We start from the raw sequence: 26,270 nt of genomic DNA on the forward strand, positions 1-26,270 counted from the left end.
TAAGACCCCAGATCATAAACTGGCTGTAGTTTAATGGACAAATAACCTACCTATTTGAGAGAAAAGCACTTATCCAGTCTCCATGGAAATCTCTTTAGCCACTTCTTAAACATGTTTACATCAAGTCATATTGAAGGTACAAGTTTTCATAACGTGTCTCAGACAGAAGCCTCCAAAGCCAAGAATATGGGTTTCTCCATAGACTTCCCTTTCAAGGATAGCAGAAGTTTGACTGTGACCTCTAGAGCTGGGGTTGTAGCAGGGTTTACTTAGAAAGTTTGCAGACAGGATAAAATGGAGGCATAATCTCATGGATGCACCTATGGTTTTCATACTTGATGAGGTTCCAACTGGAACTAGCACAACATATTTGAGAATCAGCTTTCTTGTTTGTCTGGGTGAATGAAAGAGATGTGATACGCAGAGCAATTTGTTTGATCTTCTTTCTGTAACTCTTGGTTTTGACAATTCCAAAGGCCAGTGTTTCCATGGAAGAAGGTGAAGGAATTAGAAGACTTAAGACAAAATTATTACTAAAGACACTACGTACTAAAGAAATTTTTTAATGGATTTGGAAGAGAGAGAGGAATTGCACATCTTCCCATTTGGCAAAAAGATGAGCTCTGCCTCTCAAGTCAGGGAAAACTTGGGAGGTTGGACCTAAGCAAATATGCAGATGAGATTATTATAGCTAAAGCATGAGGAGAGGGACACATGATTAAGACTTTCAGCAGGGAGCAGCAAAGATAGTGTCAACCATAGACAAGTGTTTCAGAGATGACAAATACATAGCTCAGGGAAAGGAAGGAAACAGGGATCCAAATTGAATGGCTACGTACATGCCTGTGGCTTCCAGTAATTACATTATCCATACATATTGGGCAGTCTTTTCATTTTAATTATGTAACTGCATTTTTCTCTTTAAATGAGCATGGTTTATCCACTTAAAGTGACTATTTTAATTTTACAAGCAGGGATCATTGGATCTAATCTGTAGAGGGAATTTTCCCTATTGGCATAATTTACTTCCCGTACAATGAAGAAAAGTTACCTTTTAATCCCCAATCAATATTTGGAGAGCACACAATTAATTTAATAGATATCTAGGGCATTAACATAAATCTGCAAGTGAAAGAGCCAATTATTTTCTTATTTATAATGCATAGAGTAATAATCATGTCTCTTAGAATCTAAAGCCTCGCTGCATCAAGATGTCAAGATTGTAGGGGAGGTTGCTCTGAGCACAAAATTACTGTTATTGCTTTTTGTTCCCTTTGGTTTCTTGTGGAGTGGCACAAGAAGCATTCCCATCTCAATTCTCTGCTTTTTGCCATAGAGGTCACCGAATGACTCACATCATTTTGGGTGTGTTGCTAAAAGCAGATTGCCAGTTGTAATGGGAGCTCTTCATTTTTTCCCTTGTTTCTTTTTAATATGACAATTGCATAACAGAATGCAGAGCTTTTAAAAAGAACCTCTGAAGGCATTAACAGTACATGTCAATCAGTGACCAAATGAATTAGCTGAATGACATGCAGACGTGGAATAAAAACATAGGAGGTTTTTTTGCAGCCCAACTCCACTTCCCTAGATGCATTTTTCCTCTCAGGATCAGCTTGGTTGATGGTGAAGTTCTTGGCCTGTGAAAATTTATTACCCACAGAGTCAATCTGCATTCAGGCAGCCAAGTCTGAATAAATAGAGTCATTGTGCTTGTCTAGGATTTGTGGCCAGAGTTCATCCAGGCAGCATGACATTCACATCCCAGGAGATTCATAAAAGCCAACACCCTGGTATGTGCTCTCGAATCCTGCCAAAATTGTGTAGAATTATATAAACAGGAGTTGAAGCAGTAATCAGGACCAGGTTTGGGGGCAAGGCTCCAAAATCAAGTTTCTCCTACATTAGAAATGAGCTGTATTGTTGATGTTATTTGTAGCCAAACAAGAACTAGACAGTTTTTACAAAAATGTCATTCTGAGAATTGTCTCAAATACCTACTAAGCACCAAACATCATGCAAGAGGCTGGCTTGTTGGTCTTGATGTTTTTAGGCTTACATTAACATCATTGTACCTGAGCTAACTTCCCAATTTGATCATACTGACAAATTGGTTTCTTTTTAATACCGAAACAGAACAATCACTCTAGTTGAAAACTACTGGCCACATTTACAACCCTGACTCAAGCATAACAAAATTGATACATGTAACCAAAAATATTCATTCACCCCCACCCCCTGTAATATTTTGAAGTAAAAAACAAAAAAGAAAAACTACTGCCTATCAGACTTTTGTCATATCTGTATGACATATCTGTATGACAAAACATAAACAAAAACTAAACTTTCCAACTGCATATCTGGACCAAACACCTGAATAGCTATAGGTAAATCCTTTACTATAGGACACCATCCCAGCCTGGGTATGAATGATATAGCACATACTCCAGGGAGCAGCTATTGAATGGCTTCACTTCCCAGAAAGCTATTCACGTATTCAAACCTTTGGTCACAATCATTGAAACTCAAATGTTCAGCAGAAGAGTTGGTTTGTTTAATAGTTCTGAACCTTAGTTAGGTAATTGTATTTTATAAACAAAATTTTACTGTCACCAGAATGCACAGGTCTTTTATTGTATCATGCCACTTTTTTATAAACATTTGCAAAAAGCACAAGCATAGGTGGAAATACAGAAATACATAATTGCCTTTTTTTCATGTTAAGGGACTATAATTTCCAAAATTGAAATGGTCAGCCAACTTAAATGCCACTGAGCACAGAGTGTACAAAGGCCCACAACCCTGTTTCCTAAAATATTTTCTCTGACCTCCTCTCAGGACCTGATTGAGATTTATATAGGTTTAGTTGCGTCCAGCCAGCCTGGGCATGGCATGTGCCTCGTTTCAGCACGAGGACCCTGAATGGAAATCTGGAAAAATGAGAAAATTATATGAAATTAAAAGATGATTCATTAAATTTGGGCAAACACACAACACAAAAATGGGGAACCACAGCCTTTGTTAAATTGAAGAATTCATAGAAGGAGCTACATTTTTGAAACTCAGCCACGTTTCTATTAATGGTGGATAGCAGAACCACCACCACAGACTCTCCATTGAGGAACCAGGAGGGGCCATGCGTCATTAGTTGATAGGCACGCTCTTCTCAAACACAGCTGCCCGCAGGGATGCTGGTTGGCAGAAGTGGTGGAATTCTCCCTCCAGAGAACATTCCTATTTAACTCGGAGGAATAGATCTTTGTCCAGTGACTTTAATGCTTTTTTCTTCAATAGCTTTTTGGGAAGTGAAGCCATTCAATAGCTGCTCCCTGGAGTATGTGCTATCACTCATACCCAGGCTGGGATGGTGTCCGATAGTAAAGGATTTACCTATAGTTATTCAGGTGTTTGGTCCAGATATGCAGTTGGAAAGTTTAGTTTTTGTTTATGTTTTTCCAAATCTTGTCCAAGTGGGGCTGGTTATCTCATAAGCCCAGCTTTTCTCGGGAGACTCTCTTAGCCTGTTGCTTCTATGTGGGGAAAAATCATTTGTGGTAATTCAAGGCCCCTTGGCACTTCCCAGTTCCACCCTGACCAGATCTGCAGCCAATAGATTGTGCTGAGTGAAACAAGACCATCTTTAAGAAGCAGACCAGTTAGTGGCTAAAATGTCAGACCACCAGACATAGTGGTCTCTACTCCCGAAAGGTGCAAGGGTTCAGCTTAGACAGAATATCTCTCTGGGGCACTTCTGAGTTAGCATCATGTCTCTGGATACCTCTTCCTTCAACTTAGATTTTGTTCTCAAAGTTCAAGGCATTTTGAGGAAGAGTGTGCGATTATTAAGCATTATATGTGAAAGCACATATAATGTGCTGTACATCTGTATAATGTACATCTGAACTGTAAAGCACTGTTTACTGAAGAGCTGAAAATTCTAATACCAATAATAACATGCTCAGAATTGATTCAGCTTTCTCTTATATAATTGGTTTGCAAAGTACAATTAGGAGAATCTTTCCTAACCATCACAAACCTATTTTTACCTTCAGGTATTGCTATTTTGTCTGAGTAAAAAAGGTTTAAGTGAAACATAAAGGCAGGCTTAGATTTTGGTTCTTCAAGCATAGGTTGCATTTTTTAACAAAACTGCCAAAATATTTATGTTACTTTCATCTGTCTCTATACAAAAACAAGGGAACATTTGTATTCCACAATTGAGGCCCTGGTTGCATTCATAATAATCAACCACCTAGCAAGGCCAGTGGAAAATGAACAGGACTCCGCCAAAGCATCATATTGAAGTGGCATAAGGCCTTTTTTAAAAGGTCCAAAAGGCGCTTGGCAAACTCAACAAAGTGGCAAATGACTAATCCCAGTATTCACCTGCTGGGCCTAAGTTGAAAGTCACTAATGGGCATCACCATCTTGGCTTTGCTCAAGTCTGCCATGTGTTGAAATTGCCCTATGAGATGAGTTCCAGGAGCATGTGGATGATCAAAGCTCAGATGAGCAGCCCACAAAGCCATGATGGAACCTGCAGACTTAATGCTTTCATCAGGCAAAGATATTGGACCAGGAAGCAACAATTCCTGCATACACAGGTCTTCATGTGCTGGGATAGTTTATCTGCTGCCCAGGCAGAACCTAGATAACCAGCTAGCCTGGACTGTGCTAAGAAGCCACATCAGCATCACCTTTACGCAAAGCTTCAACCATGTGAATACAGTCACCCCATAGTCAGGTCACTATGACACATCTTCTCCCTGCATTAAATCCAACCAAGGCTAAAACTGTCTGGAAGGACACGTCAGCCAACAATTTTAGAACTTAGCATTTACTACCAGTGATTTACTATCTATTTTTTTTTGCCCTAAAACTGTATGTCACGGACCTCTAGAAAACAAACTCACCCATTCCAGTGAGACCTGGAGGCCAAGGCAGCTGTCCAGAAGGCGCGTGATCACGTCACGTTGACCAGTGTCCCAGCATCACCATCCACACTCCAAATTTAACCTTCCACTCCTAAGAACCATGAATTTAAATGCACATACTCTACCTATAGAGCATTGCCAAGCAGCTCGGCCAGCGCTGGTATGGTGGCTATTCTTGTTTGTGTGCCATCACTTTGAAATTATAGCTAGACAGACAAGCACATGCATGCATGCACATGCACACACTCACCTAGAAGGCACAATTGCCTTGCCAGTGCTCTGTCCTGGAAGACAAGTGTTTCTGCCACCCTCACAAGAGACCTCTCATGATTCTGAGAACAGAGCTTGGGTCTTTCACCATCATCTAACGGCACCAGTAGATTTGTGCCCTTTGCCTGGTGAATCCTCAGTGATCTTTGCTCCCACCCAGACCTGACCCAGGCAGGCACTTCCTTTAACATAGCCCTGCCATGGTGAGCCCTGGAAGTAAAAAGAATTCTTCCCCCAGAATTCTTAGCAAGCTTTGAGATCAGCAATAAGGACGTAACCCTCTTGAAAAAAAGAGATGAATCTCAGAAATGTAAATCCCTCCCATTTCCTTTGCCAACACCTGTCTAAGAGATAACTCCTATACTTCCTTGTTAGCATCCCCAGGTAAAGCTTTCCCCAGTGTCTCTCAGTGTCCACCCAGCATCCCACCAGTCCTCTTCGCGCTGAGACCAGCAGAATTCAAAGTTCATCTGGTCCCCTTTTCTTTCAGCCTCCACCCTCAAGAGTCCACAGTGAGGCTGAGGCAGAATCCGGCTGCTCTGGGGAGCCCTTACTGGCCTTGTGATCACGGGCAAGCTTATCTGACCAAATCTTTCAATATCTTAATGTGCTAGACAAAAATAATAGATTAACACAAAATATATTTATTAATGTAAATATATGTTAGTATAAAACTATTAAAGTATACATTTTAACACTCCCCCTCCTCCCTTCCTCCTCTTCTCCTTCCCCTTCTCCCCAAAAATGTTCTTTATTTTCATTGCTGGCACTTTTTTTTCCCAATACTTATTTAGGTAAAAGAAAGAAAGGAATACAGGAAAAAGTCAGGAGAGTTGATTTATACAAGAAAAGGCAGGGAGCTAATTATGCAGGAACAGATCTAGAAGGTAGGAGGACACGGTGGTCTGGAGTCTCAGGAGAGAGAATGAGGAGGTGGGAAGGAGGCAGAGGGACAAGAAGAGAGACTGGACAACTGCCACATGATACGGGACTTAGGGCAGGTACGTAAAGAAGATTTGGAAGGATTTTATAATGTGTTACAGTCTATTTCCCACTTGGCCCTCTCTTGTCAAGAGACATTGATACTTAGAAATATTTCTCAAGGCTTCCATAGCATGTTTATGTTTCTTTCAGATGTAACACTACGTTCAGACTGGTCCCGAAACAGCCCTGATTTATTTGGGTTACATGTGAAGTAGACATAGAGTCACACGAGACTGCTAATGGTAGCTGGCACCACAGTCATGAGGTGGAGCCGGTTTTTGTTTTGGTTTGTTCATTTTTTACTTGTTATATGTGCTATGTTTTTCCTGCAATGAACATGTACTACTTAGATCATTGAAAGTAATAACAAAAATGAAGGGCCACAATTTAAACATACCCCCGCATTATGTATTATATGCATACAATAAAAATGAAGTTTGAAATCTGAAGGCTTTTTGATAGATGTTACATACTATTATATGTATCACTCTATCATCTCTCCCCCAAAGCAACCTAAAAATCTTAAGAACATAGGTAACAATAAAACCAAGCACACGATTAATGGCAATTGAGTTTTGTGAACGTAGTCTTTAGGAGGACAAAATAGTTACATTTGGAACAAGATAGAGACTGGTAACTACCACCTGCCCAGCAGGGTCATGTATAGTTAAATATTCCCTTGTTTAGTACCTTGATAGAAGCTTTTGCTAAAAAAAAAAAAATACCACAAGAGAAAGAATAGATTTCTTATAAGGAAAACAGTATCATAGAGAGTGCCATTTTAATTTTTAACAAAATAATATTTCAGCAAAGATTTGTCACATTCTCTTCCCTAAAAGAGTAATTGACAGTTGAAGGATGGTGCCTATTTAAAAGCAGAATATTGCCTTGTTCATTTCTTAGAGGGAAAAAAAAAGGAATACTTGGTTGTAATTGTACTAACAAAAGCTCAGATAAACTTTGGAATCTATGTCAAAGTACAAAGCCTATGTACTAGTTTGGTGGCCTTATCCTCTGACACAAGGTTTTTGGAATGAGACTGAATCAAAAGAATGAATGAGCTAGAGGTTAATCCATCATCCTTCAAGGATTAACCATTGTGGCTTGGTCATCTAGTGACTTTTTGTTTGTCAAGCATTAGTGCGCCCTACACTACTGGTTGGACCTTGCTCCAGGGGTCATTCAGTAATGTAACTGGTACCCACTTCTTGTCCTCAAGGAGCTGATATCTAGCCTTCCCAAGTCTGGCCCTTTAAGGGGCAGTGTCCAGCTGCCCAAGTAGAAGCAGCTACTTGCTGTGGAACAATGATGCCACATCTCTGAAACTGTGAGCTGCTCCCCAGGACCTGGCCTAGGGCTGGATAGCACCCAGCTACTTCCCATCCCACACTGTGCCAAACACTAATAGCCTCATGCATGGTCACGGTCTTCCTGGCATCATCCTCCCACTTCAGACTGTCCTCTTGCCAGCCCCACACCCGCTGCCTGCCCCACAGCCCTTCTGCAGGGATCCTCTCGGGCCCCGCTGACTCAGTGTTGCCCTCATAGTGGTCAGTATGGCCTTCCCTGTAAGGGTGCCTTGTATCTTCAGGCTCTTCGTGGAGCCCTGCCCCTCTGGGTGGAGTCTGCTGCCGTGGGACCCACTCGCATTGTTTTTACACCTTTCCCTTCTTGCTCCTGGCTCATAGCAGCTGCCCCTGAGTTTTCATTTGTGATGGCAAAAACCTCCAGGGCCTAGAAGAGCCACTTGCTTTGGTGGATGCCACAAATAGATCATAGTACATGGCTAGTAAGTAAAGTACCCTGGAAATGCTCGATAAAAACACATGTGCCTTTCTCAATCCCTCTCAGAAGATTTGACTTGCCAAATTAGGACCTTCCCTGACCATTTGACCTCAAACAAGGTCCCCAAGTCAGTCAGTTGGTACCAGGATCCCCTTATGAGATGACATTACCTAGGCAAACATCAGCTGGCATGGTCAACCCTAGTCAGCATTTTCCATAGGATATAATAGGTGCTCAATAAATGTTTGTTATTATCTTCATCAAATTTCTAATAGACATAAACAATTCTGAACAATACAGAGGTTAGAGGGGGAGTTAGTCAAACATTTTTCAATGTTTATGTGTCCTGGTATTTAAATAAAGTAAAATAGAGAAATAATTTAAAGCTATGGAAGACATGCATTTCAACAAACATCTTAGATGGGAGATAGTGGCAGACAGTATTTCTCATCCCTGAAAGTTACCTGCTCGCATCCTGTAAGCATGGTGGGTTGTGAGGAAGGAGGTGGAGGGAGGTTGAGCTGAGGTCTCTGCCTTTAGGATCTTATAAGGAACTTGGGGATCCAAATCTAAAATTGTCACAAAGCAGATGGCAAACTCCCCAAGAATGAGTAGAGCCTGGTGCTACCCCTGTTGCAATCCAAGAGTACAGGGAGGGGAGGATCAACGAGAGCTGAGATTCCAGGAGCACAGTAACAAGCACGAGCTAGACCTCAGAGCACAGGCAGAAGCTAAGCAGAGGGAGGAGCACCTGGAAAGAGCCAGAAATTCACACAAGCATCGGCTTGACTTAAGCAGACACCAAGAATTGGAGTGATTTGTCCTCTGCTGGCCCCATTCAGCTGTTCGTTTTCTTTATTGACAAGGTCCTCAGCCCATGAAATTCTGCCTTCTCATTATGATACACGTTCTACAAACAGCAAGTGATATTTGCACAGAGTCTCTTTATCAGAGCAACCATGCAGCCCAGTGTGCCCAGAAAAGCCAGGTTTTCTACTCTTGTCTCAGACTCCTGTCTGGTTGACATCCCCTTTCACTCTCAAAAATGTTCTTATTTGGATGAAAAATTATATTGTCATCTCTGATTCTGGCTGACCCATAGAGAAAAGGATGAGATCAAAGTGTACTGAAAAAATTGCTTCCTAGACAGCATTTATTTCTAGGAACAGAAAATGCAAAGTACTCGTTATTACTGAGTGAAAAATAAAGAGGAGTAAGAGTTTTTCCCTTATCTTGCAAATATTACCAAATGGGTTGCAAAACACTAAATGGAAGCCCACAACATAAAAAGTTAAGAGACCCGTTAATTAGAACTAAAATGAAAAACAATGGCATAAAAGTTAAGAGAATGAAACATAAAATGTGTTCATAGATGTAGAAGGAAATTAAACAGTGAAATAAATGAATAAATACAAGTCTCAACATGAAAAAGAACAGCAAGAAAAAAGTAAGGCCTTACCAGACAGAACTTCTGTGCTGTAAAGATATGTGACTGGATCTAAATTTCACAGCGCGCTTCAGTAACCGTAAAACACAAATGAGCTAAATGAACTAAAATGAGCTGTGATGGCATTTATTCAAGTAGCTGAATATGGAGACAACGTCTGACCACAGGTGAAACAAAGTGCTTAAAACGACTGCTGCAGAGATACCTCCTTTATTGTCATTGGAATAAACCTGATACTGTTAATAGCAAAAATGGAGGTTACTCACATCTGGAATGAAAAGACAAAGATTATTCGAATCCTAAATCTTCTTCTCTTAGAACAGTAGCAAAATGTAGATCCGGAAACCTCAGGCTGTCCTTTTCATGACTGTTACTGATGATTCTTACATAATTGGTGATTGATATTTAACGGCTTCAGTCTCATGTATCCAACTATCTTATTTAGTGTCTCCACTTGAACATCTTGTAGGCAACTTGACCCTCACACACCCAAAACTAAACTCTACCTTTGTGTGCTGCTTCTGCACCACCAGTCTTTTGCCCCTCTCGACAAGTGGAGCTCCATCCATACCAGGTGCTCAAGCCAGAAGCCTGGGCCTCACTGCTACTGCCTCCCCCACGGCTGCCGCACCCAGTCACCTGTTCCCTCGATCAGACCTGCAAATGCAAAGTGTGCTCTCTCCACCTCCACTGCCGCCATGCACGTCTCTTGCCTTGATCACTGCAGTACCCTCAAACTTTGTCCCTTCCTGCCCAAATCCATTCACCACACAGAAGCCAGAGTGATATTTTAAAAATGTAAGCCATACTGCCTCACTCCCTACTCTTTTTTTTTTTTTCAATTATAGACTCAGAGGATTTTGCAAACAATGTATAAGCAGGTCCCATGCATGCTTCACCCAGCTTCTCCTAATGTGAATCCTTCAATGACTTCCTATTGTCCTGTGAATGATATCCAAAATTCTTCAGTTGACCTCCAGAGCCCTTGGGATTGACCTCATCTTGCTCTGCCGCTGTCCCCACTGCTTGTTCAGCTGCACACCACAGTGACTGCTCACAGTTCTTTAGCTGAGCCAGGATCTAGGCCCACTTCCAGCCTTTCCCTGCCTGGAGCCCTTCCTTCCCCACCCACCCCGTTTCTCTGATCCCACCATTCTCCTTTTCCCTTCAGGCCTCAGCTTTATTATTCCTTACTTTGCGGGCCTTTCTTGACCACTCGTTCCAAACAAGGTCTCCTCCATTATTCATTTTCAGAGCACCTTGTCTTCTTCAGCGTTTCCTAGAGTGTTCTGTGTGTGTGTGTGACTTTTCATGTCTGCCCCAGCTCTAGACCCTCATCACCATGTGGCAAGAGCTTTGTTCAGTTTGACCGTCACCCAAGCCAAGCCCAGTGCCTGCACATAGTAGGTACTTCAGATTGAATTACAGACCTTTCCAGGTATAAGTTCTGTTTCTATCAAGTAAGAAATTGGATCATTCTGAGACTCCTCTGCATTGCACCCTCCTCCTTTGTTTTCCTCCCCACTCCAGTATCCATGAACTTGCTTGACCCAATTACAATAAGGGCATTTAACTTCCTCTTTGATTTCCCTTCAATAACAGATTGTGACTTGTAATTCATTTAGCATACACTGAAACCTGAAAAATCTATGATTATGTTCCCAAGCAACAAGCTTGCTATAATAAAGACAGAGAAAAGATGTCATCTCTTGAGGAGAACCTGGAAAATGACTATTTCTGGCAGAAAACTTGTTTTGTCTCATAGACTGGAGCTTCAGAGTCATTCATGAATGAGTAATGAACTCAGCAAAGATCAATGAAGTATTCTCTTAACCCTCTCAACCTATTTTGCTGAGAACTGAATAAAAGGAAAGTTGCAAGGAGGAGATGATGAGAGATTTAGGAAGAGAAAAATGTAGTTGCCGTAATTTAATACAACTCTTGAAGGAGTGAAATTGGGCAATTCATCTAGTTTACTGAATAGTTTTTTGGGCTTCAATCATGAATCACCTAAGTAATTTTTTTCTTTGCCATTTAATTCCAATGTTTATTTGTTTTATTATTTTCCAACACTAAAATAGTGTGCATATGCCAGAGGTTTTTTTTTGTTTTGTTTTGTTTTGTTTTGTATTAAAAGAGGAGGCAGTATAAAAACCTTGGTGGTCTTTGCTTTGGTATAGGACTATAACTTTAATCTAATGCCATATGTTTTTTTCCCCTCCTCAGGGAATTATTTAAAACATTTAACATATTCTCATCTCCTTTCTTAATAGATAAGGAGTTGTCCTCTGTAAAGTTTTTAATGATGTAAGAATAACTGCAAATTAAATAACACAGTCAGATCTGGCATCAAATAATAGTGGTGCAGGCAATTCATGGTGCTAAGTACCACAGTGTTGAGTGTGTGGCAACTCACTCATGTGGACAGATTAAAGAAGTCAGGAACTGCAGAGAAACATTACTTGGTGACTGGTGGGTGCCTGGTCACTGAGCCCAGGAGGACCTTTTGTTCCCAGCATCAGACCCCCCTGCTAAAGGAAAGCACCCCTTACTCCAAGCTTCTGGCCCAGGTTTATATTAGAGCACAAGGCCAACATCAATCCTGTGGAGTTGTTGTCAACAGGTACTGCCACCTGGGGTGCATCAATTCATAGGCTCTCCAGTGGTGGTGGGACAGCAGCTTTCTTGTTTGTTTGTTTGTTTTGCATTTGCTTTTTAAATCATTTTCCAACAGGCTACACATGAAAATGTACTATTTCCCTATCACAGAAGTCAGCAGGAAGTACTTGGAGGCAGGAGAGAAAAGAGTCAATAAACTTTTTAAATATTGACAGCCTTGGTCTATTTCCATGGCTGGGGGAAAATCCAGATGCCATGCCAGAGACTTCTGTTGAACTTTCACTCACATCTCTCATGATTTCTGTTGTTCCAGGAAGTGTCAGTCTCCAGTGCCTCCTGCTGAGGTGATGTTAAGAGACTATACTAAGAATACTTGCCACCTTTCTTTAGGGGAGTTCAAAACACTTCTTGTATATTCAGCCAAACAGAGTGAAGAGTAGAGAGTTAAGTTCTTTTCAAGTATCAATGCCAAAAGTGAAAGCTGTCTTGCTGAGTGAGAGGAGAGCTCTTCAGGAGACAAACCTGTGAACAGTGATTCCACCTGTCACCTGCCGGCTGCTTTCTGTGCACGTGCTCCTGGGCTGGCTCCCTGGGAGAGCACAGGGAAAGGACTGACAGGAGAGAGAGAAGTAGCATCCTCGGAGGTGTCTCAGAGGCTTCTCCTCCTTCCTCTGCCTCACTCTGCTGCCTCAGACGCCCTCATCAAGAGAAGGATTGGTAGATATTATTCTTCCCTCTCTTGAAGTAATTCTGTAACACTGCAATGCCCCAGGACATTGGGGCCTTAATCCACTGGAATCCCAGGAACAAAGAAGGGAGAGTAGCCCCCTTGATTGTCCACAGTAGCCTGGACATAAACTCACTGGCTCCTTCAACCTCCCATTCAGAGAAGGAAAAGGCAGTTTGGAAACTGAGCCGTAGGTTGAGGGCCAGACGCACGGTCTGTAATAACTGAATGGTAAAACTTGTCCCAGATGTAAGACTCTCCCTCCCCAGTTCGACAGATGTGATGGTTTTTCCTAAATCAGTGTTGCTGTGTCACTTGTGGAAATTATCTAAGTTCCTCTCACCAATTTCTTTCTAGTTCCCTGAAGCTCATGTTCCCTGTGTCCCTTCTTTCTGTTCTCCCTGTCATTGCTGATTTGCTGCAGTGTTCCTCTGCACAAACACTCTTGTCATTTTAAGGGGACAGTTCTTCATTGTCCAAGGGACCTTCTTGCACCTTGAAGGGCTTTAGCATCCCTGGCCCCAGGCACCAAAAGCCAGTAGTGCTCTCCTTCACGGATGCGACCTGCAGAAACACCCCCGCTCAGTTCCAGACACCTGGGGTTGGCAGGAAGGGGTGCCCCAGTTGAGAACCGCTGCCAGAGGCTGGGACAGGCCCTTGCCCTGCCATCTAGCCCAGTACTGCCAATGTTTCTTTGGTCTTTAAAATTCTGCCCAGATTTTGGAGGGAAGGATGCCCTGACTGATTCATTCATATGCTGCTTACTCAGCAGATAGTCATTGATACCCGCCAATAGTTCCAGGCACTGTCTGAGGAGCAGCTGCCCATATCTGCACCTTCCTAACACTGTCCTGCCTTAATCTTTTCATTTTCATGTTATTTCAGAAGTGTACTCAAATCATCCCTGTACCTCTGTTCTGACCTCCTACCTAGGGATGAGCTTCTCCAGGACAGTGACTCCTTCTACTTTTATTTTTAATCCCTCCTGGAGCCCAATACAATAATCTCCATGTAGTAGGATTTGGTAGATGTTGGACTGACTAATCCAAGGACAGGCAACTATCACCAAGGGTATATTTTATTTCTGTAACAGGGATAATCATTCTGATGTGTCATTTTTTGTAACCTGAAGATTCTATTTGCTATCTAAATGTAATAAGGGAACAACTCGAGAAGTATTTTGGTGTCCCTGGTCAACAGTAAACATGCAAGGTGAAAAATGGCCACACACACACTCCTTTTTTTTTCCAGTGCACCCCGAGAAAGCCTGGTCTTACGGCCTTCCAGTTGTGACTTCTAGGACAGAGAGCATAGCGTGCAGAGGGCAGAGGGCCTTCCTTAGCCTCATAGTGTCCAGTAATAGAAGACGAATGAAAACTAGAATAGGCAGAGAAAAGGAAAGCAAGTACAGAAATGGGAGACTCTGATGGAGAAATGGAGGTCTTTTTGTTTTACTTTTTCTTTTAGTTTTTTTATTATGGAAAATTTCAATATGCACACACATATCCCACCTCCAGTGAGTAAAAAAGCAAAAACCAAACCAACACATTTTCAATACAAAATGAAAATTTGGTTTATTTCACATACAGAGATGGTCAGAATACTGTAATAACTGGTACACACACCATGTGCTCATCCCCGGACTCCAGCAGCTGCCACCCCGGGGCCATCCTCTTCCATGTGTGTGCACGCCCACTCTGCCCTCCTTCCCACGGAATTATCTTAAAGTAGATCCCAACATCATTTAATGTCATCCATAAATATTTTTCAATATGAAAATCTAAAAGACTCTTTCAAAAACCCTTGCCATGGTATCATGACTATGCCTAAAACAACAGTAATCCCACAGTACCATGAGATTTGCAGTCAGCAATTCCGTTTTCCAGCTCTGGAGACTTTTTCAATATATCTGAAAACCGGGTCAAAAATTACACCTTCATTGGGAAAGAAGCTACAAAGGATCCAAAACTGGTCTTTTTTTTCTTATAGGAAAGGAGAATAAGGCCATGGGAAAATGATTTCAGGGAGTAAAAGCAAAATAGCTCTGGTCTTTGCCAGGTTTCCTGAGACCTGTCCAACATCACCTTGGTGGGACACTTCGTGCCTCCCCAAACCTAGCCCCTGGTGGCAGGTGTGCGTTGCGGGGCTTCAGTTGACTCTACGAATGTTCGTTCCTAAATGCTCTCTGCTATGTTGCTTAGTAGTTTACAATTTGGCCACATGACAAAAATGTAATGCAGGTTTTTTTAAGTGCTGATTGAACACATAATTTAAAAGTCAGAATATTAAATAAACATCTCTGCCCTTTCTCTCTTCCAGCAGGCAGCCCAGAGAACTGCTCTCCGCGCTCTCTCTGACAGGTACATTTTGTCATTTTTATGAACTATAAATTGCTTTATGAAACATTGAGCCCTATTTATTGTGGCATATAATTCATAATCGGATTTTGTCCCTAAAGTATCTGTGAACTGGGATGTTAAACATTTTGCATGCTTGGATTTGTCATGCATGTGTGGAGTTTATTACTGCAAAAATCGCCTTGTTGTATTTCATATCAAGTATGAAGAATCCCTTGTTGTGCAATGAAACAAGAGACAAGAAACTCAGAGGAAAAGGCCTGAACAGTGCAGTAAATTCTGAACTTTGGAATTGGTTGAGATCTAAGCTCATTTTTCAGCAATAAGTACTTCATTTATTTTGAGATGTTTTCTTCGGACGATTTCCATATCAATTTCACTGGGCACTTTCTATCTTTTGATAAGATTCTCTTCTGAAATACTTTATGCATGTGGCCAGCAGCCCCTGATCCTGTGCGCCTGGCTTGTCACTCCTCGCTTTGGCTTATTTCTCTTGACCTGTGTCATTGAGTGAGATGTGCAAACCTAATCAAGAAACACTCAAGCTGTGTTACACAGCCTGCTTTGCCTTGAAAGGCTATAGGTAGTTGAACAGCGATATGTTAACATAAAGTTTCTTTCTGGAACAGACCCCAGACCCTTTTTTTGATTTGATTCATTTTTTCACTTACTAAAGTTAAAGCGTGTGTGTCTGTGTGTGTCTCTGTTGTGTGTGTGTGTGTGTGTGTGTGTGTATGGGGGGGTCTGTCTGTATGTGTATGTATATGTGTCTCTGTGTGTTTGTGTGTCTGTCTGTATGTGCCTGTGTGTCTCTGTGTATGAATGTGTGTGTATGTGTGGAAGAGCTGTCAGGAGGTAAAGATGAAGCCCCTGTGTCTCCACAAGGGAGGTACGTACAGTGCTAGGCACAGCAGGAGGAGTTGCTCCCTTCGGCTGGCTGAGGGCACCTCCGCATTGTCTAGCTCACCTTCCCCACCCTCCCCTCCTTCCCATCTCCTTTTTCATGGAATGAGCAGTCATTGACGGTGTAAACCAGCTCAGCTCAGTGCTTCTCCCAGGTGAAACCTGTCGCTTAGGCGAATTATCTGGTGTGTATGGGTGAGAAGCGTTTTGTCTATGGCAGCAGGCTGAGCATGAGTATTTTTATTTCTATCGAAAAGCCTTCCCCATGACAACCGCCTAAGCCCGCGTGTCATGAAGAGTGGCTGGGATGCACGTGTGTCTGGCTGCTGGCCGGGGCTCGGCTTCCCCACCTGTTGGAATGGCCACCCAGCAGGTCGCTACCCTTTATGAGAAATAAAAAAAAAAAAAAAAAGAGTGGCTGCTACGTGATCTTCTAGTATTACTTTTGGCTTTGGGGATTTTCACAAAAGCCCATGACTGTTCTGCTTCTGAGTCTGTTGATAGAAGGAGGAGAGAGTCTGGATCAAAACACATTTGGAATATGACACAATAATTCCTTTCCTATACATAATTCTTTTTCCCCTTTGACTTTTCTTCTTTAAGCAACTCCATCAACAAAACGCTTTGAGAAGCAAAGGAAAGCCCTCAATTTACAATGCTCTGTCATTGCTAACGAGTACTAGGTTTCTTTTTGGGGTAATGAAGATCTTGTGAAGTTAGTTTATGGTGATGGTCGCACAGCCTCGTCAATATACTAAAAACCATTGAATTATATGTTGTAAATGGGTGAACTTTATGGAATATAAATTACATTTCAGTAAAGCTACGTGTATAAACACAAAATGTCATTATGACCTTTAAGCGAATGAATCAAAACCTATTTTAGGAAAATATGGACTCCCTTTGGAAACATGGTCGCAAATAACAAACACAAGGCGGCAGAACTGGGACTGATGCATTCCAGGCTTCTTCCCAAAAGACCACATGACTTTTCCCTGGGTAGAAAATGTTCATGGATTTTAATGATGAGCAATGCTATTCCCTTGGAGTGTTTTCTGATATTCTTAGTAAAACCCCTTGTCAAGCCCATTCCTTAGCCAGAAACAGAGGTTCCCATTGTCACTACTCTTCTCATGAATTTCTCTATCTTCAAATATAATAGGACATTTCCCCCACTTCAGTCTAACAGTTTTCTGTTCCAGACTGGGGGAACTTGGTCCTTTCAAAGTGATGAGTTGCCTTTGTCTGCTATTCTGGGAATGCAGTTGTGTAAAGCTACCTTCTCTGTGCTGCTTCTATTCTGTGCTGTCTACTAACGCAGAGCCACGGAGTAGTTTCCATAAGTGGTAAGCATTTGTAACCATTTGAGATGCAATTTAAAACCCTTCTTCAAAATAACAACTTAAAAACACATACTGAATTAATTGGATTCATATTTATTGCTTTTTAAGTTAGATAATACCAATTTATCAAGTGGCAGATGTCATTTTTATTACATTACTTATTCTTTTGAATCAACCAATATTCTAGAAAAATGACCCATGTGACTCAGGGTCAGGCCACTGTATGACTTGCCTAATGTTCTGTCTGTCGGAAGAACCTCAGGGTGGGGATGGAATTAAGTGAAGATCCCCCAGGTCATGCCTGTACCAAGATGGGGCTCTAACCCCAGTGTCCGCAGAGCCTGGTATTCACCTAGTATACATTTGTTTACATAAAGTGTTCTGGTCTCTTAAACTATTTTTGCTTTCAACCTGTTATCACTTCTTTATATAAAATTCCATAATGATTAGGCAGCACTTTCATTTTTGTTCTTGAAAGTAAAGCACTTTTCAGACCTCAAACGGTGCTCCCTGAGTTCGGCAATTCTGGAATGGGGCAGAAAAGCCTGTGCTGGCTCTCGCTGTGCCGCGACAGGCTGCTCGTGGTGGCGAGTGTCTCCTACGCACCCGGGGCCTCATCCTCCTTCAGAGCCTCAGTGTCCTGCAGGTCCTCTCACCCATGGGCCCTTTTCACTTGCATTTAGCCTCAGCCTCAAGTACCGCATGAACACAAGGACATTTGTACAAGGGTAGAGTCATTTTGTTTCAAGAGGTACAAATTGGTGATGAAACAAGATTTTGCTGACTAGAATTTGGGAGGAGGATGCAAGTTTACACGGTAGGAAGCCAGTGGGTTCTCTGTTTCCCTGAGAGGGAGCCTGGCCTCACAGCTTTGAGACCTGACCTACTGAGAACACTTACGAGGAGAAGAGAGGGATGCATTTCCCTGTCCGTTTATAAGAGTGGGTAGGAATCTCATCCCTCTGGGGTGTTGGAGGTGAGAGAATGTCCAGATGTCTTCTGAAGGTCAGTCGTGTCTATCTTTTCATTTCTCCAAAGTGTCCTGGTATATTTTCTAAATAGGCATTCTGGCACAGATCCAATATCTGACAGTTCAGGCCACATGCTTTAAAGTTCAGGGAATCTTCTGTAATCGATACACAATCTTGATAAATTTAAACTGAGATTTCCATCGCCTAAATTTAAAAAACCATCTGTGATCACCCCTCCAAAAAAACCTTTTGCCTTGTGTAGTTTTGCCTGAGCGATGGGCTTAACTTACGGTTCTGCCAAAATAGCCAAAACGTACCGCGGGTCGAAACTGGGTCAGCAGGGCAAGGCCAAGTTGGCTTCAGCACCGCCACCCCCCCCCCCCAATGATGGGAAGGGTTGGGTGAGGGTGGGGTGGTACGTTTTTTGTTCTTTTCTACTCCTGACTGTAGAATTTTTTTCATTTGTCTATTTTATGCCATTGAGAGTCAGCTGGCATACCAGAGGCCCGCTGATGCCCCCAGGTAACGAAAAAGTCAGGCCAACGGGGCAGGAAGAGGTGGTAAAATTCTTGCCAAGGTAAACAAGTCAGTGAATTGTAAGAATATCTCTGTGCTAAGGGACACTCTTCTTCTCACTTATTCACTCCTTATAATGTGCCTCTCGAGTGTTTGTTCTTTTTATGGCTCATTGTATTTGATGCAGGTAGGAAGAGGCAGGAGAGAAGAGGGCTGCATGGGCATGAGGTTCATTTATAAAGGTGTGTCTGTGGCGTGGATGCTGCGAAAGCTGCCGCATCACTCGTAATGTGGAAAATATGCAAAGTGCCGCTGGGAAGAAGGAAAGATATGTGTGCAGCATGTGAAGTGCCTTGAATATGATTAATTTCCCTTCATCAGTAGTAAATAGTAGACAACTGTGATCAGAAGAGGGATTCGTGTGATTTATCAAGCTGAGCGACTATGCATTTGCAGAGAGGCTGGAGGTCAATCTTGAAATCTAGGGCAAGAGGAGCACCAGGAAATTGCCAGGACTAAGAAGTTAATCATACCCTTGGACTGCTTCCACCTGTCTCAGAGAGGCAGGGCAGCTCACGGCGAGCAGGCATGCTTTATAGCAGCAGATCAGGAATTAATATTTTCTGTGAAACCTCAAGCATCATTTGCAGTAACTTGGGTTTTATAAAAATGGAGCATAATTTTATATGAATAAATCACATTCAGCCAGCACTATGAGAGGCTGGAAAAAAATCACATTTGACTTAAAAAAAAAAAAAAGGAATGAGCAAAAAAGCCGACATGAAAACAGTTGTTGAAGCGATGGCACTTGGAGAGCACAAATGGCCGTGTGGTTAAATTGTGCATATAATCATCTTCTGAAATATCAGCCTGCAACTGCAGCAGTGGCTACATTTTTATAGCCTTGGAGATACATCAGCAGATTGTAACCTGTCTGCCCATCTGGCAATATCTCAGGTCCAAGATCCATTTGTATTGAAATCTAAACAACTGCCATTGACTTATTCATTTATTCCACAAATATTTACTGAGCGCATCCAGCGTGCTCCGTAGGGTGCCGGGCCGGGGCTGAGGGAGCCGTGGTGGGAAGCAGCCGTGTGCCTGCGCTCACCAGCCACAGGGGTGTTGTCTTTGCAAGGAGGAAGGACTCAAGGCTTGAGCATTTGCTGCTTTCAATTTTGCCATTTCTCAAATAAGTCTCATACATCAAATCTCCTTGCTTCCCATTAGGGAGAATGTAATGAAATTAAGTAAATGAGGAATAGCCTAAAATTAAGAGAGTTTCACCTCCACATAGGTAGAAGAATCTGAAATGGTCTGGGAATGGAAATGGCCCCATAGCAAGGTGGGAAGCGCAGGGTGAGTGCTTTGCATTCAGCTTCACCTTCCTGACACCTTGTCAAGTGGACCAACTTCAACCAAGCAAAGGGAGCATGATACGGGTGGCCCCCAACACAGAAGTGTACCGTTCTGGGTAATGTTTTACCCAGTACCTGGCCATGTGAGAGGAAAGTCACAATTGCCATGCACTACTAATAGTTGCTCTCTTCTTTAAAGTCAAAAAAAAAAAAGAGCACTTTTAAGAAGGTTTTAAATTCCCAACTTTGAAGATGTTAAGGTGACATGCTGGCAGGTCTGTACCAACCCTACTCTTGAGGCCCATAGCAGTCTCCAGTCTCTCCAAAGCAAGATGCTCCTCCTTATAACGAAGGCTTTTTGGCATACCACATAAATAAAATCTTTTTCTTAAAGAGCTTTAGAGTTTAAGAATCATGGTCACATTTACTGTCACATCTTATGATCCTCACAGCAACCCTGAGATGTGTGTGTAACACAAACACACACACACACAAATGCAGTGTATATTAAAATGCCAGCATATATAAAAATAGTTATAGATAAGAAAACTGAGAGATGGGCAGGTGATTGACTCACCTGGGACCCCATGGCAGCAGGTGGCAGAGCTGGAACTAGATCCCCGGTCCTTTGACTCCCAGTAAATATGATTCTCTCGTCCTGTATCAAGTAGCAGCAAAGCAGGCTTGGATGCGTCAGAGACAGGAGGTTTGGGCCACAGTTTGCATACCATTATTTCTGGCTAGCCAGATGTTATTGGTTATATTTTTATTCCTAGCATCTATCCCAGTACCTGGCAATTAGGAGATATAAGTCATTTGATAAATGAAAAGAAAACAATGAACAAATGAATGAAGGAACTAGACCAATGCTTTGTGGCTAAAATAAAGGCAACTTTGGGCTTAAAATAGAAAATAATTTTTTGAAACTGTGGCTGTCTGCCATTGCAGCAGACTGCCTTGGGGGACAGAGGTGGACTCACGACTAAGAGGTTCTGGGAGGTGTCCAAGCCTGCTTGTAAAGACATTACCGAACCCAGAAACACATAGGTGGAGAGAGAAAGAGAAAAGGGGGACCATTAGATAATCCAAAAGTATGCAAAAATGTCTCAAAAAAAGATTAAAACCACCCAGAGCAATTAAATTAGAGTGGAAATAAGCTAGAAATCACTTCTAAGAGAGAACTATATGATGCTATAGAGAAGTTTCCTGCACCAGGTGGGGATTAGGCCAGATGACCCCTGGCTCCTCCCTCTTTCTTCTCCCCATCCTCATTTCTGTGCTTCCTACTATTGACATGACTTAAAATGTATTATCTCTGTCAATTATTCGTGCTTCTTTTTTCCCTCCTTTATTCATTTGATGAATATTTACAATACCGAGTCCCTACAAAGGGTAAGGCATTGTGCCGGTCTCTACAGAAGACACAAAAATTCATTACTTAGGAATTCCACTCTCAAGAAGTTTACAGTGTGGTAGAGAAAATGCAGGTACATGCCCACATGATGCATAAATACAGTGTATATTAAAATGCCAACATGTACAAAATAGTCCTAGATCTTATCAGAACAGTCACGTACGTGACTGGTCGTACACTCAGCGTTTCACATGCATTACTTCATTTCATCCTCACAACTCTCTCAGCCAGAAAGGAAAAATTCGACCTTAGAGCCTTAAAGAGATGATATTTTCAATGAAACGCCATTTCATTTCATTTCATGTTCTAAACTACTCTCCCTAAAACCCTAGTGAAGCCCTAGTGGGTCTGGGTTTCCCGACTCATGTAATTTATCCCATGTGTTACCGCCATTACGCAGCAGAGTGGTCTGTGCAGTGCTCTTAGCTGCTTCAGTAACACCCTCCTCCGTCAAGTTATGAAAAAATAAATGTCACTGGGGGACACAGGTAAAACATTGAAATGCTCTCAGAGCACTGAGGAAGGGGTGCAGGGACAAGGCATTTGAGGGAGCACATGGAGGACGGTAGCATCAGGGGACCCAGGAGTGGAGGAGGGAAAAGAGTGCTGACGGCGTGGCCTGGGCAGGTGGGCAGGGGCAGCAGCCCGCCCCTCTGTGGAGTGCGGGCACCTGTGGGGAAAGTGTCTGGAGCCAGCTCTCCACAGCTGCCAGCGCAAGGCGGGCATGGGAGCAGCGCGGCCTTCTTATGCTCCATAGAGCTTCCTTCAAGCATGGGAGCAAGCCTGGTCCTCCACGGAAACGTTAGGTAGCCAAGTGCCCCAGCTCCTGTTCCATCAGCACCTCATGTAACTGCTGACGTGGACCCGCTTCTGTGCTCTGCCTGCTTTGTGTGTTTACGCCTGGTCTCCACAACTGCTGGAGAGCAGGGACCACATCTTGAATATTCGGTACTACTTTAAGCAAAAGGACTGCTCCATTATAACTTACTAAATGCCTTTTTAAAATAAGACAGACCAAGAATGCAAATTATGCCACTCATCTCTGTTCTCATGATAAGGAGAGAAAAATAAAACCAAAACTCCTCCGGCCCAGCTTTTCCTGATCTCTCCTCTTGTCACAAGACATCCTGATGCAAGCATGGGACTTTGAACCCTTGCACTTGGGCTGGAGTTTACTCTGGGCAAAGCATTTACACATCTGAGTCTGAACTTTCTCAGTTGCATAATTAAACAGGATGGTAATAAGCCCTCCTTGTTAGGTTCATGTGCAGATGAAATGAGGTGCTAAACAGAAAGGGTGCATTGTTTAGCCCTCCGTACGATAGTCATCACTTTATTGCACCACCAGAAAAGGCCACTCATCAAGATACCACAAGATAGTCTTTGATTTAAGTCCTACCATGAGGCTTAAAAACCAAGAGAGGAAAATATGAGAGTATGAGTTTAATGTATGCAATAGTTAATAAGAGTATGGGGCATGTTTTTACATTGACATTATAAAAAATCAAGTGTCAGCAAATCCCAGGATATATCCCTTGCTATTACTCATACCATCCCTACTGTGTAAAATGTTTCTAATTGAGCCTGTTCTCCCCTAAAAGCCAAGTTATGGGTCTCTGGGTCCTAGGTGAGGTTCATGCATGCCTCTTAGGGGGCTGTAAACTGTCTCTCCCAGTAGAAAAGGCCTCCTGGGTCATTTCCTGACACTTTTCCAGTTGATCTGGAAAGAATTGGTCTTATTTTATAATTCAAAGTAAGTAATAGGTATTATTTCAAAAGCTAACAGTAATTCTCAGATAACACGGGGGACCCTGGTGGAGAACTGCGTGGCAGCTGTGTGAGGAGAGAGAGATGCCACCTGAGTCGCTGGACCCCTCTCCCCCCTCTGTCGGGGCCCGGTGATGACCATCTCTGTTCACCAAAGTGGAGACCTAAGCCTCCCTGTTCCAACAGAGAGGCCACATACGTGTCCCTCACAGCCCTTTGGTGGCTGTTAGCCCCACCCGCTGCATTAACAACATGAGCAAACACAGGCTGTAGGGTCTAAAAATCAGCTTTTAAAAAGGCCCCCTAAGTACTAATTTCCACCATAAAACGGAATGGCTCCAGAGAAGCCATTGAGTTCTATCAGGTAAATAATACACATTTTAAAAGGTCCCAAACATGTATTTTACACAAAAGAAGAGAGCAGCCCGAAGATACAGCCTTTTGAGTAAATAAATTACAAGTTTATAAAGCCACTAATTGCCCCTTAAGACGGTTTAGTGGGTTGGGGATGCCTGAGGATTAACAGGGACTCGCTGCCTGGTGTCTGGCAAGGAGGGCGCAGCAGGAGGGGGCCTCCGGGTGAAAGGAAGCTTTAACCCTGTTAGATAATGCCCCCAGTTGCCACACGCCTACGGGAGCTGATGGGGTGGCTTGAGCTGGGGCATACTTAGAAGAGTTCTGACCTCTTCAAAAAAGAATGATAATGATCTTGGCTGTACAGCAACATGAATGCACTTAATGCTGCTGAATTGTACACCTGAAGATGGTCAAAATGGCCAATTTTATGTTATGTGTATTTTTCTGCAATTAAAACAGGAAAAACAGGTGGGAAATGAATGGGCATCTCTGCAGAAGCTAATATTCCAAGTTCTTCAGGATGGCCTATTTCTAATAGGTCTGGCCTGGGAAGCTGATGTTTTCTCTCTTCCAGGTTTGAGGTGCTAGACTTCCAGCCCAGACATCTGTCCCTCCCTTCTCTGCTAGTGGAGAAAATCTCACAAGTTTCCTCGGTCTTCTGTGGCAGGGACAGCTGGGCACAGCCTGACCCACTGGCCCTCCCCTGCTCCTTAGCCAGGCATCTGTGACCAAGGAGCAAAGCTAAGCTGCACCACCAGAGTTCACTGGCCTCACGGCCATCTGTGAACATGAACAAGAAGCCAGAGGGGGCCAGACCCTTCCTAGATGCAGTGTCAAGACGATTAGGACCATACTCCAAACAGCTAGTTCTGACCCATTAGCAGAGAACTCTACACTCCCTCTCTTCTGACAGCTCACCCTCACAGACTAAGCAGATGAAGTTGCCAGAGGTAAAATACTCCAATTGCAGAACTATAAATTCTTTTTACTCAAAGTCTTTGTATTGTACTCCTTTTGAAAGCCTGTGTAGCTTTTCATTCTAGACCAACAACAATATACACTGTGTGTCTAATGTTTATGGTTCATTTAATGTTTATTTAAATTTGCATCCAAAAAAACTTTGAAAGTATCCAACACACGTGATATGTCAAAGTCAGAATTAAGAGAGAACAAAACTATTGTGTAATTAGTATAGTTTTCAATATTTGTCACTGCTGTCTGTCTACCCTACTTCTTTTTACGAATATATATTTCTGAAGGAGAAGTACACGTGTTCCTTCTTGCATAACTACTTAGATGAAATTAAGCACCTGCTGTCCTGCATGAATATGTGGGTGGTAGGTTAATTAGTGGTCAGTTCTGATGACATGTAAAGATACAACCGCTAGTTCTCCCTCCCCCCTTTTACTCCTGCATGTGTGGTCACCATGCTCACGGAGCCAGATCTGGGGGATTGAACTGAACCTAAAAGAAATCCAAGGAAAACAAATAATATATTTGGCAGGAAAAAAAAAAAGGAAGCACTTTTAGCACACGTGTGTGTTTCTGAACACGCCGATGTCACTGTCTTCAGATGTGTCACTCACGCCTGTGCCTGTAGTAAGTGGAAGCCCAGCTGGAGAAGCATTTGCAGTGGGTGGGTGGGTGGTTTTAAAGCCAATAGATAGATTTGGGGGTGTTTTGTCTTGATTTGTTTTGTGTAAAAGCAAACTACTTAGCCATTTTTGATGGGAGTTTAAGTTGTGATGCCAATTCTGGTTTGTTCCATTTTTAATCTCCTATCAGTGGAAAAAAAACTAGCTAGGCCCTGGGAGTCCTCTTTCTCTGGCTTTAAGAGCCCCCTCAGACCAGCAGCCACCTCCCACTCCCGTTCTCTCCATGTCCCCCCTTTCCCACTCCCAGGACAGTCTCACCCGGGCCATTTCACTCTCCAGACTGGGACTCACAGAGCCAACTGGAGTGTGCCACCCCCTCCAGCTGCTGATTCTGGGCTCAGGGCCTGTCCTCCTCTCCCCTACTCCCCAGGCGGCCTCCCTGTGACCTGCTCTCGGAGACAGCTCTGGGCCAGCGTTGGCTGCGCTGGGCTGGCCAGCCTTTGATGACTGTGTTTTGGAGCCCGATAAGCTCCCCTGCTCTGTGGAAAGGTTAATGTGCTCCCCGTTAACTGGAGCGGCCTGAGCTTTCTGACTCTGTCCAACTCCCTTCCCTGTGCTGGCTCCCAGGCCTGTGGCTGGCGGGCCAGCCACCACGCCATGTCCTCCCCTTGGCCCTCAGAATCCAGCTCCCACCTCTGCTCTCGCTAGGCAGCGTCACACCCTGGCCACCTGCATCTCTGTTATTTAGGGACAACTATTCGATCCACCAGATTCCAAGCAGACTTCTCAGCCTTGCTTCCTCTCTGTAATTGTCCGTGGCCTTGGGTTTGAGTTTTCATACTCGTTTCTACCCACTTCCCCTCTCCTCCCCAGAGGCAGTGTTCAGCATGGCAATGCTCATTAATGACAGCTCGGTTCTGTTA

The 26,270-nt window shown here is 43.0% G+C and overlaps 1 protein-coding gene across 1 annotated transcript in view; it reads left to right on the forward strand.

The window, feature by feature from the left end:
- Window positions 1-26,270, forward strand: part of AFF3 (ALF transcription elongation factor 3) — a 545,753-nt gene that overhangs the window by 451,531 nt on the left and 67,952 nt on the right. Inside the window, exon 14 of the mRNA XM_069493856.1 lies at window positions 15,089-15,126. Coding sequence (XP_069349957.1) covers window positions 15,089-15,126 — 38 coding nt within the window. The remainder of the gene's footprint in view (window positions 1-15,088; window positions 15,127-26,270) is intronic.

The sequence above is a fragment of the Eulemur rufifrons genome, chromosome 19, assembly GCF_041146395.1.
Source record: "Eulemur rufifrons isolate Redbay chromosome 19, OSU_ERuf_1, whole genome shotgun sequence".
Lineage (NCBI taxonomy): Eukaryota > Metazoa > Chordata > Mammalia > Primates > Lemuridae > Eulemur > Eulemur rufifrons.